This window comes from Nipponia nippon, unplaced genomic scaffold, assembly GCF_047370975.1.
Source record: "Nipponia nippon isolate SJK-2023a ecotype South Korea unplaced genomic scaffold, ASM4737097v1 scaffold_6, whole genome shotgun sequence".
Lineage (NCBI taxonomy): Eukaryota > Metazoa > Chordata > Aves > Pelecaniformes > Threskiornithidae > Nipponia > Nipponia nippon.
Window position 1 is genome coordinate 12,773,495 of NW_028262380.1, and position 14,377 is coordinate 12,787,871.

At 38.2% G+C, this 14,377-nt stretch overlaps 1 protein-coding gene across 7 annotated transcripts in view; it reads right to left on the reverse strand.

Annotated features, from left to right (window-relative positions):
- The window catches only part of SORCS2 (sortilin related VPS10 domain containing receptor 2), a 579,951-nt gene that overhangs the window by 94,452 nt on the left and 471,122 nt on the right, over nt 1-14,377 (reverse strand). For all 7 annotated transcript variants that reach the window (XM_087736562.1, XM_087736564.1, XM_087736567.1 and 4 more), the window contains exons 6-8: nt 6,874-6,938; nt 4,601-4,719; nt 407-496 (exon numbers count right to left, since the gene is read on the reverse strand). In XM_087736562.1, coding sequence (XP_087592688.1) covers nt 407-496; nt 4,601-4,719; nt 6,874-6,938 — 274 coding nt within the window. The remainder of the gene's footprint in view (nt 1-406; nt 497-4,600; nt 4,720-6,873; nt 6,939-14,377) is intronic.

Sequence of the window (14,377 nt, forward strand, 5' to 3'; positions counted from 1 at the left end):
CAACTGGTAAAATTCTCTTATATTACTATTCATGCTTATACCAGAAAGCACCATGTAGAATTAAACTAGAATTGATTCTTGAAAGAACACTCGCTCAGTATCATTACATTGCCATTGGGTGTGTAGCACTGCTTCATGGAAGCAAAGCTCAAAAACTGTTTTGGTAACTGATGACAAATAAGCTATTGTATGTTCTTGCCTTCTTTGGTTTATGAGCTACTACATACCTAGAATAAAAATAGAAACAGTAGAGTAAGAATATACCACAAATGGGATTCAGAAATCCTTACAAAGAGAAATTGTGATCTCAGAATAATGAGGTTTCAAAGAGAAAAGAACAAAACTAGTTTAGGTAGAAAGAGAAGATGACAAATATATAAATAGAAAGAAAAATGTGTATACTTACTTTTGGCAATGCGTATTTTGGCAACTTCATCTGTACAAAGCCATTGCGACGGTAAGACACATAATACTTGGTCCGATTTGCTGATGTTGTCTATACAAAAGAAAAACAGAGCTCTGTGATAGTTTATGTTAAATCTAGAGTCTGAAAGAGAAGACTTTTTTTTTCTTTTTAACTTGCAACTGAAATACATAGCTATTACTTTTATTGCACGTGATTAATTTGCAGAGTGTACTCCTAAAAGAATAAATCAAAAGTTGTGACAAAACGGACTCCAAATAGACTCAAACTCTTTTGATCTCCCCCTCTTTAGGAAGAAAAAAAAGTGATTTAATTCCCTCTTTTGCCATTTCAGCTGTCTTGGGTGATACCTGAGATTTCAGCATCTCCCTGTCCCCAGTCCTTATTGATATCTCTGTACCCATTGGCCTCCCACATTTCCGCCCTTTCATAGAAACCCAGGCTGCAGCACCCTCCAGGTAAGAGGCAGGGAGGAGGTACACTGGCCATGAACACCAGGTACCTCAAGGGCAAGCAGTACTCCAACAGTGCTATACAAAGCAGAGCAATAAAGGCTAAATAAATCATGCTATCATTATGTAAAGCGTTTGCTATATTTGACTAATATTTTCTATACAGGATAAAACATTTCCCAGTGCAAGATGCTGACATGCCACATGGAGGATAATGATGCAATTCTGAATCCATTGGTCGATCAGTTTGAAAGTCAGCGATATGTCCTGAAGACACAATTATATGCTTAAATAGAGAGGTAAGCCACATGTTTCAACTGCCTGCATGTGTGGAACTGAAGACAGATTAGGTTTTATGTAAAATACTTGGGGGCTTATGAAGATTTTCACTAAAGAAAGCCAACAGAAATGCACACTGAAAGGAATACCGTTGTATGACTATTACCCAGTAGCCCCTTTCTCCTCTTTGTAATAGCAGATACAGTGGTCATTTTGAGACTTTTACCTTTTTCACAAAAAAACCCAATGCAAATATTATTCCAAAGTACCAAAAGGAAGATTTTAAATAAACATTGATGAAAATGCTCAACTAACAGCTTCCCTAGGTTTTTCTAGTCAGAAACATAACACCAAAATCTGTCCTGGTATATTAAATCGGCACGTTTCCAACAAAGCCTCTTGAGCACCATCAGATGAGATTAACAAAGGTTTTAGCCTTTGGTAAACAATATTTTACATTTTTTCCACCTTTTTTTTCCCTCCAGAAGATAAGTTAGGTAATGGCTATTCAGTCGTTTTCAATAAGTTTATAAAGGGTGGCTGCTTTGCAGGAATGGACTGGTCAAAAAAGAAAATGGAAGAAGTGAAATGAAATGTCCAGAATTTTTCTCTGGTTGTCCACGACAAATCAGATTGTGGAACAGAAGCACAGACAGACTCATCTTCTTTCTTTGACTTTAAAATCCATTTAAAATCCTACCACAATCTCACTCCTTTTCTCCTCAACTTTTGTCTTTAAAAAGGGAACCTGATTTGGAAGACAGCCTATCCTGACGCATGCAAAGTTGCCTTGGCTTGGTAAAAATAGAGTTGATGCATGACAGCAGGTCCACCTGCCTGAATATTTTAAAGACATCAATGTATTTAATATTGTAATCATTTTCATTCTTTCTTTAAACCAAATTCCTTTTTTTGTGGTAGAAAGAATGAGATGCCCTTTAGGAATGTGATTTGTTAAATGCTGGATTAAACCAAAAACCTCACTGCTTATTTAATTAGTGTTAATTAGCAGTCTTATCCATCTTTTCATAGCCTTCTTGTTCATTATGCATTTTTTTCATGTCACTCATTTTAAATGACTGAAGATGATGCAAGGCAGCAGAGAACTGGAGTTGAAGCAGCTAGTTGTGTCAAGCCTCACTGACATTAAAGGCTGGTCTATGCTTAAAAAGTGTTGAAACTTCAATCCTCCTACTAAAATCACCTCTGAAATTGACTGTCAGTGCAAACTGGAAAAGAAATGAGTGTTAGAAAGCTCCCGATCTTCGTGGATATAGACATACTAAAGAAATGGGGTTGAGCTATCACTCTAAGATGGTAAGTCTGTGATTTGGGCCAGGATTAGCAGTGCAGACTTGCAACACTGATTCACAGCTGCATAGCTCAGGGGATGTGAGTGATGCCAGGGGCAATAAGAGAGTCTCAAACTCTCCTCTCTTTTTGCACAGATAATTTTGTCCCATCTTCTTTCTGACAGATATTACTGTGATATTAAGAGGAGTCCCTGATCTGATTCTAACTTACATAGCAATATTGTAACTTATATAGCAATATTTCAGTCTTGTGATAAAAGAATTTCCACGTGGTTTCAAAAGTATGCTGTTTCTCAGATGTGCAGCTGCTGTGTGGTGAGTAGCGTCCTGCACCACACCTCAGGGCTGGCTGCACTTCAGATGTGACTATAGGAACCCAGAGTTATCTTCTATCCTCCAGTAATATAGATATGGCTAACTGTAAACCAATGTAGCAATAAGAGAGATTTATATTACATACTGTGATTTACTGCAGGTAAGTCTGAAAAGAAAAGACTGGAGATATTTCCCCTTTATGTGGAATACATGCACATCTCATCTACTGGCATTGACATCTCTCAAATCTACAGAGACTACGTTACCAATAGCATCATTTTGCTAGCAGCAACTGTCTATTATTTTGTGTGTACGTTTCCAGGTTGCATTTCCATTTTGTGTCTGCCCATGACTGGCACGAGATAGAATAACAACAGCTCAAGAGGCATTTATACACAATGTCCAGCAAAACAAAATGCTTGAAGTGGAAGCAGCCAGTGTTTTGCTGAGCACAGCAGTCTGGAAGTTCACGTGGTGAGAAGCACTTCTCACCGTCTACACACCGTGAAATGGATTTTAGAGTGTGCCTGGGGGGAGCCACACATAATAATACCTTTGAGCACAACAAGTGCCATGAGTTCTAGACCTGAGCTGAAAAATGCCTACTTGAATTCAAAAGTTCTCTCCCAAATCCATTTTGCTGTTTCTTTATGGTGCTAATGTTCTAAGCCATGCAGGCCCTTGAAACCGCTGTGCCAAACAAGAGGAGGACAGATCTTTTGTGTCTCTATTAATTTACAAATCCTTTTGGAAGAAACAGCCACAAGGGACGAAAGCTGCAAAGAAGCCAATCTGATGTACACCAAGGCAGTGGTGGGGAGACCTATCCTTGCCACGATATTGCTTTCCTACAAAGGTCAATAAATAGACAAGCCTTGCAAAAAGCAAATCATATCAAAGTAAGGGAAAAATGATAGCCAACCACTGCTACAAAGTACAAGCAACTTCCCTAGTAAAATCTTAAAAAACAGGGAGGACATAACTATTTTTTGAGAAGTTTGCAGCTCTGACATTCAAATCACACCCAGTCCCAAGCACATAAAATGCAATTTTCAAGTGTGCCTGAGCTGTGCTGGTGCCATAAGGCTGACGGAGTTCCAGCCCAGGTTTCTGCACACAGGTCTTGTAGTTTGGGAATGAAATAACCCCAACATAATTTGGACCATCACAAGTTGTAGACGTCGCACTTAGGGACGTGGTTTAGTGGTAGACTTGGCAGCATTATGTTTACGGTTGGACTTGATGATCTTAAGGGTCTTTTCCAACCTAAATGATTCTATTCCAAGTTACTCCAAGCTCCCCAGCTATAGCCATTTCACCCTTACGCTTCCTAAGCACAGCCATACAAGTTCCCTCCTGGCAAAACCTCTTCAGAGGAGAAGCTGCACCAGTACTGTGTCAGTGGCTTTCCTTGGATGCTCTTTTTAGAGAACTTTTATGTGCTATAGAGGTACTGGAAAGGACCCAGAAGAGGTTGTATGCATAAGAACAAGAGTTGCATTTTGCCTAACATGCAAAAGTATTTATAAAAAGTAACTTCGAACCACAAAATCCACTTGAAAATTTTCATATAGTTAAAACTAGGTCAGTGATAAATCAAAATCAACCATATAAATAGGCAACAGGTTGCACAAATTAAAGATACATTGGTTTTTCTGACTGATAAAGGAATGCTTTGTTCCATGTAAAAATTCATAAATCATCATTCATACTCTGGAACAGGTTTCTCAATGCTCCTAAACTACAGTGTTGCTACACTGCTTAAAATTTTAGTTTTAAATTTGAAAATGGGCTGACTCTCCAGAAAGTGGCAGTACCTGAAGAAATATGTAGTCATCCTGCACAGTCAGGGAATCCCGATCAGTGCCACCAGCAAACTGGACTGTCATTGCCTTATCAGAACAATTCTGAATCTGGCAAGTGATGTAGCGATAACCTGAGGGAAGAGAGACAGAAACATATGGCAGGGCTATCAAGGGAAAAAGAAGCAAGCAGTATAAAATGTTATTCATGTAGGAAAAGCACTGCCTTTGCCAGGTGAGTTAGTTGTAAAATTATTATATTAAACCCTCATACAAGAGTTTTTCAATCTCCAATGTACTGAGAATATATTAACTGCTTACAGTTCAGATCATTCCCGGGAGGCAGCCTGTTATTATCCAAATTCTGCGGGTCCAGAGAGATTAGGGGTTAGATGAATGAGACATTCATGGGTGGGGATAATAGAAGGAGCCTCTTTTCTCACTTAACCTATGCACAGAGCCGAGTTATTCACTTGGAGAAATGGCAGGCCGACACAACATAACTGAAATCAATAAATCAACCCCAGTATAAAATCGTGATGAGCAAGAAGAGAATCTGACTCCATTTAATAGACAGCGTGCAGAATTTTAAAGGCTATTTTCAAAGCTCTGTAGGAAAGTTAAGACACACTATTAACACACTATTGGAACTGCTCCGTTGGGGCAGGACTTATATATTCAGAGTTAATACCTTGCTGAAAACCCTGGACTGATTTATATCAGTGGAGGCTATGGCCTCTCTCTTCCTCTCCTGTTAGCAATGGGCAAGGAACATCCTCTCTGCCTGGGCTGTTAGAACAGCATCGCTGCATCTTTGATGCAATCTGCTCTTATCAGAGAGATGATAATCGTATTTTACACCAACTGTGGCCCAAAGACCTTCTCTTGGATTCAGGTCCTTGTACAGCTCACCCTTCCTCACAAGCTTTTGAGCACAAAGTACTTGAGTGACTTTTCCAAGTGCAGTGAGAAAACTGATATCTATACAATCCTGTGTCCAGAGCACTAATTCTCCCCACACTCCAGATACAGTATGAAAGAGCAAATAATGCACCCCATGCGCATCCTTCATTCCTTTTGCAGTGTGATAGGAAATGCATTCCACACTTTTATGACTTTTAATTAAAAAAGGCCCAACCAATATACTAGATACAAATATTTGTTTTAAAATCTGGATCTGTTTAAGAGGCAGTTAGAGTTAATCCAAGTTCTCTTGCTTATGTCCAAATCATCACCACAAGGATATTTGAGCAAGCACAGCAACGGGCCATAGAAAAGTCTTGCAGCTATTCATAATTCACATGACAAGTATTATAGTTCTTCATCAGACAGACAGTACAAAGATGCTGCTTCCACTAAAATCAATGGCAATGTTTGTACTGACCATAAGTGCACATAGTCTTTTTGAGAATTCAGCCAAGAGATATTTCATGAGAGTTTTTCTTTTTCTGCTGTTTCTATTAAATAAAAAAAATTCTTCCCATCCAACTCCTGAAGAATATTCTTACACTGTCACTAAACAGAGCAATTGATGGAGCTGTATAGGGCTCACCAAGTCTCAGAAATCTCACTGCTAAAAGACTTAGAAACTTTGTCATACAGATTTTAAGATGGTAATTGATTTTTTTAATAGGGCTGAAATGAAGAAAAGCTACTGGGTCAGGGAAAGTCAAACTGTGTGTTCTTTACAACTCATTTTTGAGACTGCACAGGAACTTAGATGATCTGATTCAAGGACTTAAATTATCTTTCAAGAGTAAAATTTGTAATGAGAAACTATACAAGCTTTTGGAATCATGGTGACTAGTACAGCACATCCTGAATGCCAACCTGCTTTTTTGTTTATTTCCTCTTTGAAGTCTCAAAGTATACTGGACGAGGAAATTCTCGGAGATGGTGGTTAGTGCAGTAGGACTGACATATGCAACGATTCACTTTAACAGACACTTACCCAGCACTAACATTGCATTGCCAGTTTTATTTGCGAATCAGGAAAAAACATTCAATGTTTAACTGCCAGAATAAATTACACTATTAATGGACATTTTCAATGGAGCATAGCATCTTGACATCAATTCATCTCAGAGCAGAAAACAAGTAAATTTTAAATTATACTATATTTTTATATAACAGGACAGCTTTGCTGACTACAGATAAACAGAGAAAGAATCTGACTTGCACGATTTCTCTTCTGACTAGTTTTAAAAACAATCCAAAAAGTACTCTCTAAAACAAAGAGAAATGGTTATACACTAGAGTATCAATTGATAACATTTCCATTTGCATACCTCCACTGGGGTCCTGGATTTCCATATGAACTAAATCAGGGTCTCCATCAACTCCAGCAACAGCCCTGAGAACATAACATAATCAAGTTATGCAGAGCCAGCTACAGAATAATAATTATGTGGATGGAAGAAAACAGAAGATTTCATACTAACCACCTTTAACATTCTAGCTAGGAAATAGAAAAAAAAAAAACAAACAACCATTTATAATGTCCTATTACTAACATCTAGATAGAAGCTATTTTTTGTGTACTTGACATTATGTTTTTCTTAAATTTCTTTAGAATCTCTTTTACTAAAATATGCATACAAATAGGATCAATTGGAGAAAAGAACAGAAATACGTATTGGAAATTTATTTACAGAATTTACAGAAATTGGAAACAAAACTTCATAATCATAAATTGATATATATATTGACATATATACATGCACTGGCAAGCATTAGAGCATCTTTTTACAATTACATTTGACATTTGAGACTATAAGGCAGATTTAGTGCTAAAAGACTTAGATTCCATTCTTATTAGAAATATCTTAAACTTGACACACGGCTTCCATAACAAATTAATATATCTCTGTGGTTAGTATATTAAAGAGAAGAGTAGATTCTGCTTTGACAAAGGAAAAAAAGTGAAGAATAATTTTGAGAAGAATATCCTGAGAAGGAAATTCAGTCAGAATTGATCAAGGTGCAGTTTAACTTTGAAAAGGTGTAATGGGAATACAGGCTGTTTTTCTCTTAATATCTCCCATGTCAAATATGCTCTGCCAAAAGATGAGTTTTCTACCCTCAGGGCTTCCATCCCAATGGCAGCCCCAGCTGCGCTTTTTTCTGGCCATTCCATCGTCATTAGTCAGGCAGATTCTGCAGAGAAAGCTTTGAGCTGACAGTTGTGCTGCCACTAAGAGAAGCAGAATCCGGCCCCACTTCCATAACTACATTGCTCTTCACAAGGCTCTTCACTGGCACAGTAAGTGTCCATTGAGTCAGCAGATATGAGTTTGAAGACATGCAAAGGAGATAAATTGAGTGATAAAGTGCAGCTGGATGCAGATATTAAAAAAAGCCCATTAAAATACTTAAAAGAAAATGATCATTTTGATACAATTATTAATAATCAAATGCAATAAAGCTATACTTTGGATTGAAATTACATCATTGTTTAATGATTTTAATAGCGTTGATTTATGAGGAGCGGTTAAAACTCAGACTCAGTAATTGGTGGTTCCCTGGGAATGCAGGCCAGGGGGAAGAGACTGGATGATTTCCCCTGCTGCATAACAACCAGAAATAATCACATATGCTGTTTTTCCCTAATAAGATAAATGATCAGTCTGAAGAAGGAAGGGAAGAGGGAGGGATGAGGCCCACCAAGCCATGAGATGTGAAGGACACTTCTTCTAGTGGGAATTTTTTAGTAAATACATGGAAAAATCTTGCATTTACTAAGAAACCAATCTCTGAAACACAAACTATTCTGGCACTTCGGAGGCAACACATTAAGTCAGAGAAGATGTTACATTCATTGAGGTCTGATAAGAATATATCTGAGCAGAGGAAAGGGATCTGTGAACTTTTTTGCTGTGTGCGCTGTATCTATTTTTCTAGATACTCACAACACACCAAATCAAACCTGCTATCAGCTCCGCAGTCAGCTTTTTGAAGGAAGAAAATTATGTTTGTTGAATATTTTACTTTTTGTGCTGGACCTCATTCAGCTGAACCACAAACTAACAGAAACTTTAAGCTTGAAATTTTCTGAGGCTCAGCCTGACATGCTGATTGGCATCAATAATGCAAAAACAGTTTTTGGGTACTTTTGAAACAACTTCTTATACCTATAATTTATCACACCTGATTTCACAAGCACAGTTTGAGCTATTTGTCAATACCTTTACCCTCTCATATTTCTTTCAGCAACTCAGAAGTGACAGTGATCTCATGTCTACCATGTTTCTCCTAACAGTAGCAGCTGGCGTAAGTAGCCTCTAATCTCATTTCCAATGTAATCTTTTAGTGCAAGAGGTTGTAATTGATCTGTTTTAATGAACACTGCAAGGACACAGAAAATAAAAGTTTCCAACCCAGACTACTTTTCTCCTTTCGACTAGATGTGAATAAATCATAAGGAAGGGATTTTTTAACCCAGCCAGGAAAAAGTAATACCTCTTTCCCCTTGAAGTTCAGACATTTCCCCTGCTCCCCCTTTTAAAACCATCCTTCATTATACAGGAGAACAGTTACTTCCAAAGGGTAAGTCCTCTCTTCCTAAACCAGCTGGATCACCTCCCACGGTGTCCACTGACTCTGAAGAAGGTTTAGGATGACAGCTCCATGCTGCAATTTGACAAGCATTTCTCCTCATTGCTCTACCAAATTAAGCCACCCCATTCTGTGTCCCCAGTCTTGCCTCTCTTTCACTGCCTCAGACATCCCATTGAACTTGCCAAGTCCCAGCACTGGGAATTGTCTAATTTAAAGGTAACCCTACAAAGATGGAAGCCACAAGGCTGCCAAAAGAAATTATTATTAAGCTATCTACCTGTAGATTCCCAGCTTTAGACAAGTCTAACAGGTGAGATGCACCCTTTAAATGCAGAGTTTATCCATACTGAAAGGCACGAATTAGGTAAGCAGAATATTTCAAAAATATGTTTTACGTTTTTCATTACTGTAATTGTACAGATGAACTATAACAGCAGAGACTCTGTTTACTCACTGCAGATGTTACACCCTCAAAGTCTACTTTTGAATGTCAGCTATAGAGGAGGGTTTCCCAACTCTGAAGTCTCTTTATCCAGCCTTACAAACACTTAGAAATAGTCCTTTCTTTTTTTATTGAAAAAAAGACCCCATCTATTATGGCTGCTAAGAAAATCTTCAGAATGGAGTATAACTAATGCAGAGAACTTGAAGCTATATCCCTGAAGAATAAACTAATCTACTCATTTCAGTGGACTCCTATGCCAACAGTACTTTAAAAAGCAATACTGTTATTTCACTTGTGCTTAAATCATGTACCAAAAGAAAGTATCATACAGTGCAGGCTAAACACAGTCTAGGTCCCTCTGCCCATGCAATATAGCGTTCTTAAAGTGATGGACAAAAAATGTACATACAGGAACGCATACAGTAAATTATTCACTTAAAAGGAAGGCTCAATTATTTTTTTTTTCACATGAAGGGTAAATGTAAAAATGTCAGAGTTTTTTTTTTACATTGTCATTTACATACTTAATACTACCACAATGTAAATGCATTGTATCAGTGTGAGGATTGTGTCCACACATACTTTTTTTTTTTTTTAAAACAGTTTACTGTTCCTCAGCTGGCTTTAGAATAGGACCTCTGCCATCTCATAATGCACAGACACAATGGAGCCTGATAATAGAGCAGCTTCTTCCTTTTTAGTTGACATTTCAGCATCAATTCCCCTCCCCCTCCCCCTCTCCCCCCCGAACAAGCATTTTCTCAGGAACTATCTATTTTTCTCAATTTCAGCAGGGTTTTTGGTTTGGTTTGGTTAGAATTCCCCCACTTTTCTTCTCACAGTAGTTTGCAATTAAAATGTTCATATCTCAGCAATTTGGGACCATTTCTTTGTTTATTGGTTTTGCTTGGGTAAAGGAGGACTCACCACTGAATTTAGGGTTTTCTGGTTTGGGTTGTTCTAGTGTTTTACATTCAATCATGAATATTTCCACTGAACATTCAGACTAACTTTAACTTTTAGATCAGACAAATCTTCCTCTAGGAAAAGAAATATCTCTTGACCAAGTATACCATGGATAAAGCAAGTGCAACACCCTAGCACTTCAGATCACCTAACAGTGTGGTTACAAAACTTCGGAATTAAAACAGCCCAACTTGATTGTAGGGTGGCGTAAACACAGGCAGCCTCAATATGCTTCTTCCCTTTCCTGTAAACACAAGTTCCCATCATCTCCCTTGTGCTTGTCTGACCGCCTCTTGGGGAAAGTAATCCAGCAGAATGGCATTTGGGGACTTTTTGGAGGGATTAGTTTTCTGTTTCTTAAATCACCGGATCACACCGGCAGTTGAGCACCAAACCTGTGGAAGAAAAGTAGCAAGATAGCCCCTTTTGGTGGTGCACTGAGAGGAAATTGCCTCAGCGCTGGTGCAGCCTTTGCGCATGTCTAACCTTGTTTACGTCGTAAAGCTGCACCTAATAAAATGCAACAAGAAGTAGAGGGAAATCAGGGCACCTTTGTTTCCATATACACACAATGCAGGCCTGAATTTGGTCTCCCGAGGGACACTAGAGCCCTTTCTTATGCATATGGTCTTTCAGACTTTCAGGGACGTTCTCCTGGAAGATCAGCTGTTGTATGACCTCATTCTTCACATCTCTGCATTAGTACTCTGCCAGATAATTCCACTGCCTTTAACAGCATTACATCAGCATAAATACGGTGCGAAGGAGGGGACTAACAAGCCTTCTGCATCTACCTCAGTCTGTGTATAATATATACTCCATGATACACCCATTAGGTATTTTATACTTTTAAATAACAATGCTGAAATTCTAAGAAGTTAGAATTCTCTGTTAAGAATTCTAATTATCAGACCTTTAAAAATCAGGCATTATTTTAATAATAATTTTGCTTTTATTCAGCTACCTCTCTTCACAAACTGCACCAGTATCTTCTTACTGTGCTAGCATACAATATCAGAAAAACACCAATGCTCACCTGGAATCTGATATTTATGTTGTATATGTGAATAAATTTACCACTGACATGTAACACTACACATCTCAAAATGTGAAACATAAGCATCAGTCCCTTACGTGATAATTACGATTTTATATTTTACTTCAAACAGGAAATGATTCTTTGTTTCCAGTAGTCTGAGCTCATTTTGTAGGCAAGCAGTTGCCTGCAAACACTAATCAAGTGGAGTCTGCTACGGACATGCATCTTCTCTACCTCCTATGGATCCCTTCATTGTTAAATATTTGATGCAGTTCACTTGGGTGCGTATTAATGAACAGACACCTTCAAATATGACATTCAAAACCAAAACCAAATGTAAACACACCTGCTCACTGATGTGCAGGAGCCTCCAATCAAAGGCCATCTGAAAACGTGCCAGTCTCCTCAGTCTGCCCCTTTCATAATCTCTGAATACAAAGTTTATCCAAAAGGTAACAAGTTCCCAGTTTATATTGATTAATTTCTAGTAATTCACCTTATTGCTTTAAGGGCACTGCCTTGCTTAGAAAGCAAGTCAAAAGCATGCATACATTTTCGCTGAGTAGCTTAAAATGGTATCGACTCCTGGCAATGTGGTTACTCAGGAAGAAAAAACTATGATTCGATTCATAGAAGCTAAAAATACATTTGATTATGCCTGATTTCAGGCTTTGCATTCTTCACATCGGCATTGAAAGATGGACTTTCAATGATTCAGCCAATGCCTTACACAGCCAAATGTGTGCTGCTACTTATTTACTCCCCATGTTTAAAAGCTTTTTAACAAAAACAATTTTCTTGCTGCCTTTATCCGAATAGCATAGCTGAAGTGGTTTGTCATGGCTGTGGGTTGAGCTTGGCTGGCCACTAGGTGCCCAGCAAGCTGCTCTATCACTCTCCCTTCTTAACAGGACAGGGGGAGAAAATAAGATGAAAAGCTTGTGGGTCAACATAAGGACATTGCTCACCAACTACTGTCACAGGCAAAACAGACTTGACTCAGGGAAGATTAATTTAATTTATTTCCAATTAATAACAGAGTAGGATAGTGAGAAACAAAACCCAAAACTAAAAAAAACCCTTCTTGTCAGACTCAGGTTCACTCCTTGACTCTTCTACCTCCTCCCACTGAACGGTGCATGGGGATGGGGAATGGGGGTTGTGGTCAGTTCATCACATGTTGTGCAGCTTTTTTACCCTTTCTTAAATATGTTATCACAGAGGTGCTACCACCGTCACTCATGGGCTCATCTTTGGCCAGCAGCGGGTCTGTCTTGGAGCCAGCTGGAACTGGCTCTGTCCACCATGCGGGCAGCTCCTGGTCTCTTCTCATGGAAGTCCTGAATGCCCCTGCTACCAAACTTTGCCACATACAGCCAATACAGTCATACACATCACCACACAGACAGAAATAGAAACAAATACCATCCCAAATGATGAAGTCAAACGTAAGAATAACTGCCCACGCAGATTCTTGGCTTCCCACACAAGAGCCTTCCACACAAAATTCGATGTTAAAGGCTCAATAAAAATCCTCTTTGCATTTCTCTCTCCCCTTCAGGGCATAATATCTCTGAATTCCCCTCTTTCACCTGACACTTGAATAGCCAGGAACTCGCTACACTTGGCAGTAATGAGATGGCTGTGATTGATTACTCCTGTGGGATTTCATGATGAGAACAGAACTTCATTCCCCTGAGAACAACTGCTCTACCCAAATAAACTCATCATTTTTTATTTGCATGTTCTCACCTCTCATGAAAATGGAGAACCTATAGCTAAAAATAAGAGCAACAGATACCCATAGCATAGGATTCACATGTCCTAGTAAGTTGAGGAGAAAGCATTTCTAAGGCTCTAGACACAGTCATAATGAAAATGTGCTGGGCTTGATTCTCTGGTAATTACTGATTCATGACTTACTGTCCTGGGGTACATTTGTGTTGGTGTAGACAGCTGATTCACAATCTGTTCTTCACTTATGTATTATTAAGCTCTATTTTGAGAAGTCAAAAGAAACTTCACTGATGCATAAGCCTTGGGGACTGAGAAGAATAGCAGCAGAGCTGGAGGAATCCCAAACTGCACTACTCTCTTCTTCTCAATGATTGCCACATAATACACCATTCTTTTTTTAAAATGGGCTTGATATATAAAACCAATTACATACCATGTGGTGTGTGGGTGTTTAATGTTTGGCTGGGATAGGTCATATAATTCTATTTCTAAAGCAATCTCTTTGCATTCCCTCCTACAAATACTCCAAGAACTGGAAAAAATACTTATAAAGGTTGGCTACTATAACATCCCTTAAACAGAAGTTATTGCATTGGGGCAATACTGCATGGCCAGTAATGCAGATAATATGCAGCAGTAAAACTGGTCACAGTAATCAAAGTTTCTTAATTTTAGAGCACAAGAATTTGCTCAAAATTAAACCTTTTCACATTAAAAAAGGGGAGATTTGAATCTTCCTAGCTAGTATTTGCACAGAAACATTTATTTTCTCAATGTTGATATAAAATGAAATTTTGTTTTGAATTACAGTGTGACTTAGTATTTCATTTTATTAAATGATTTTGCTTTGAAAAATTAAAAGAAGCTTTTCAATGAACAATGTCAGTGCATTTATTTTCAGTATTTCCATATTTTCTGAACAGGTTTTTTTCTATATTTTGATTTTTTTCATTTCAACTTGAATGAGAAAAAAATCAAAGAAAAAGTAATTTCTGCAATTCATCTGTTTTGCAACCACCTTTACATCTAGCTACTGCTCTTTTGTTCT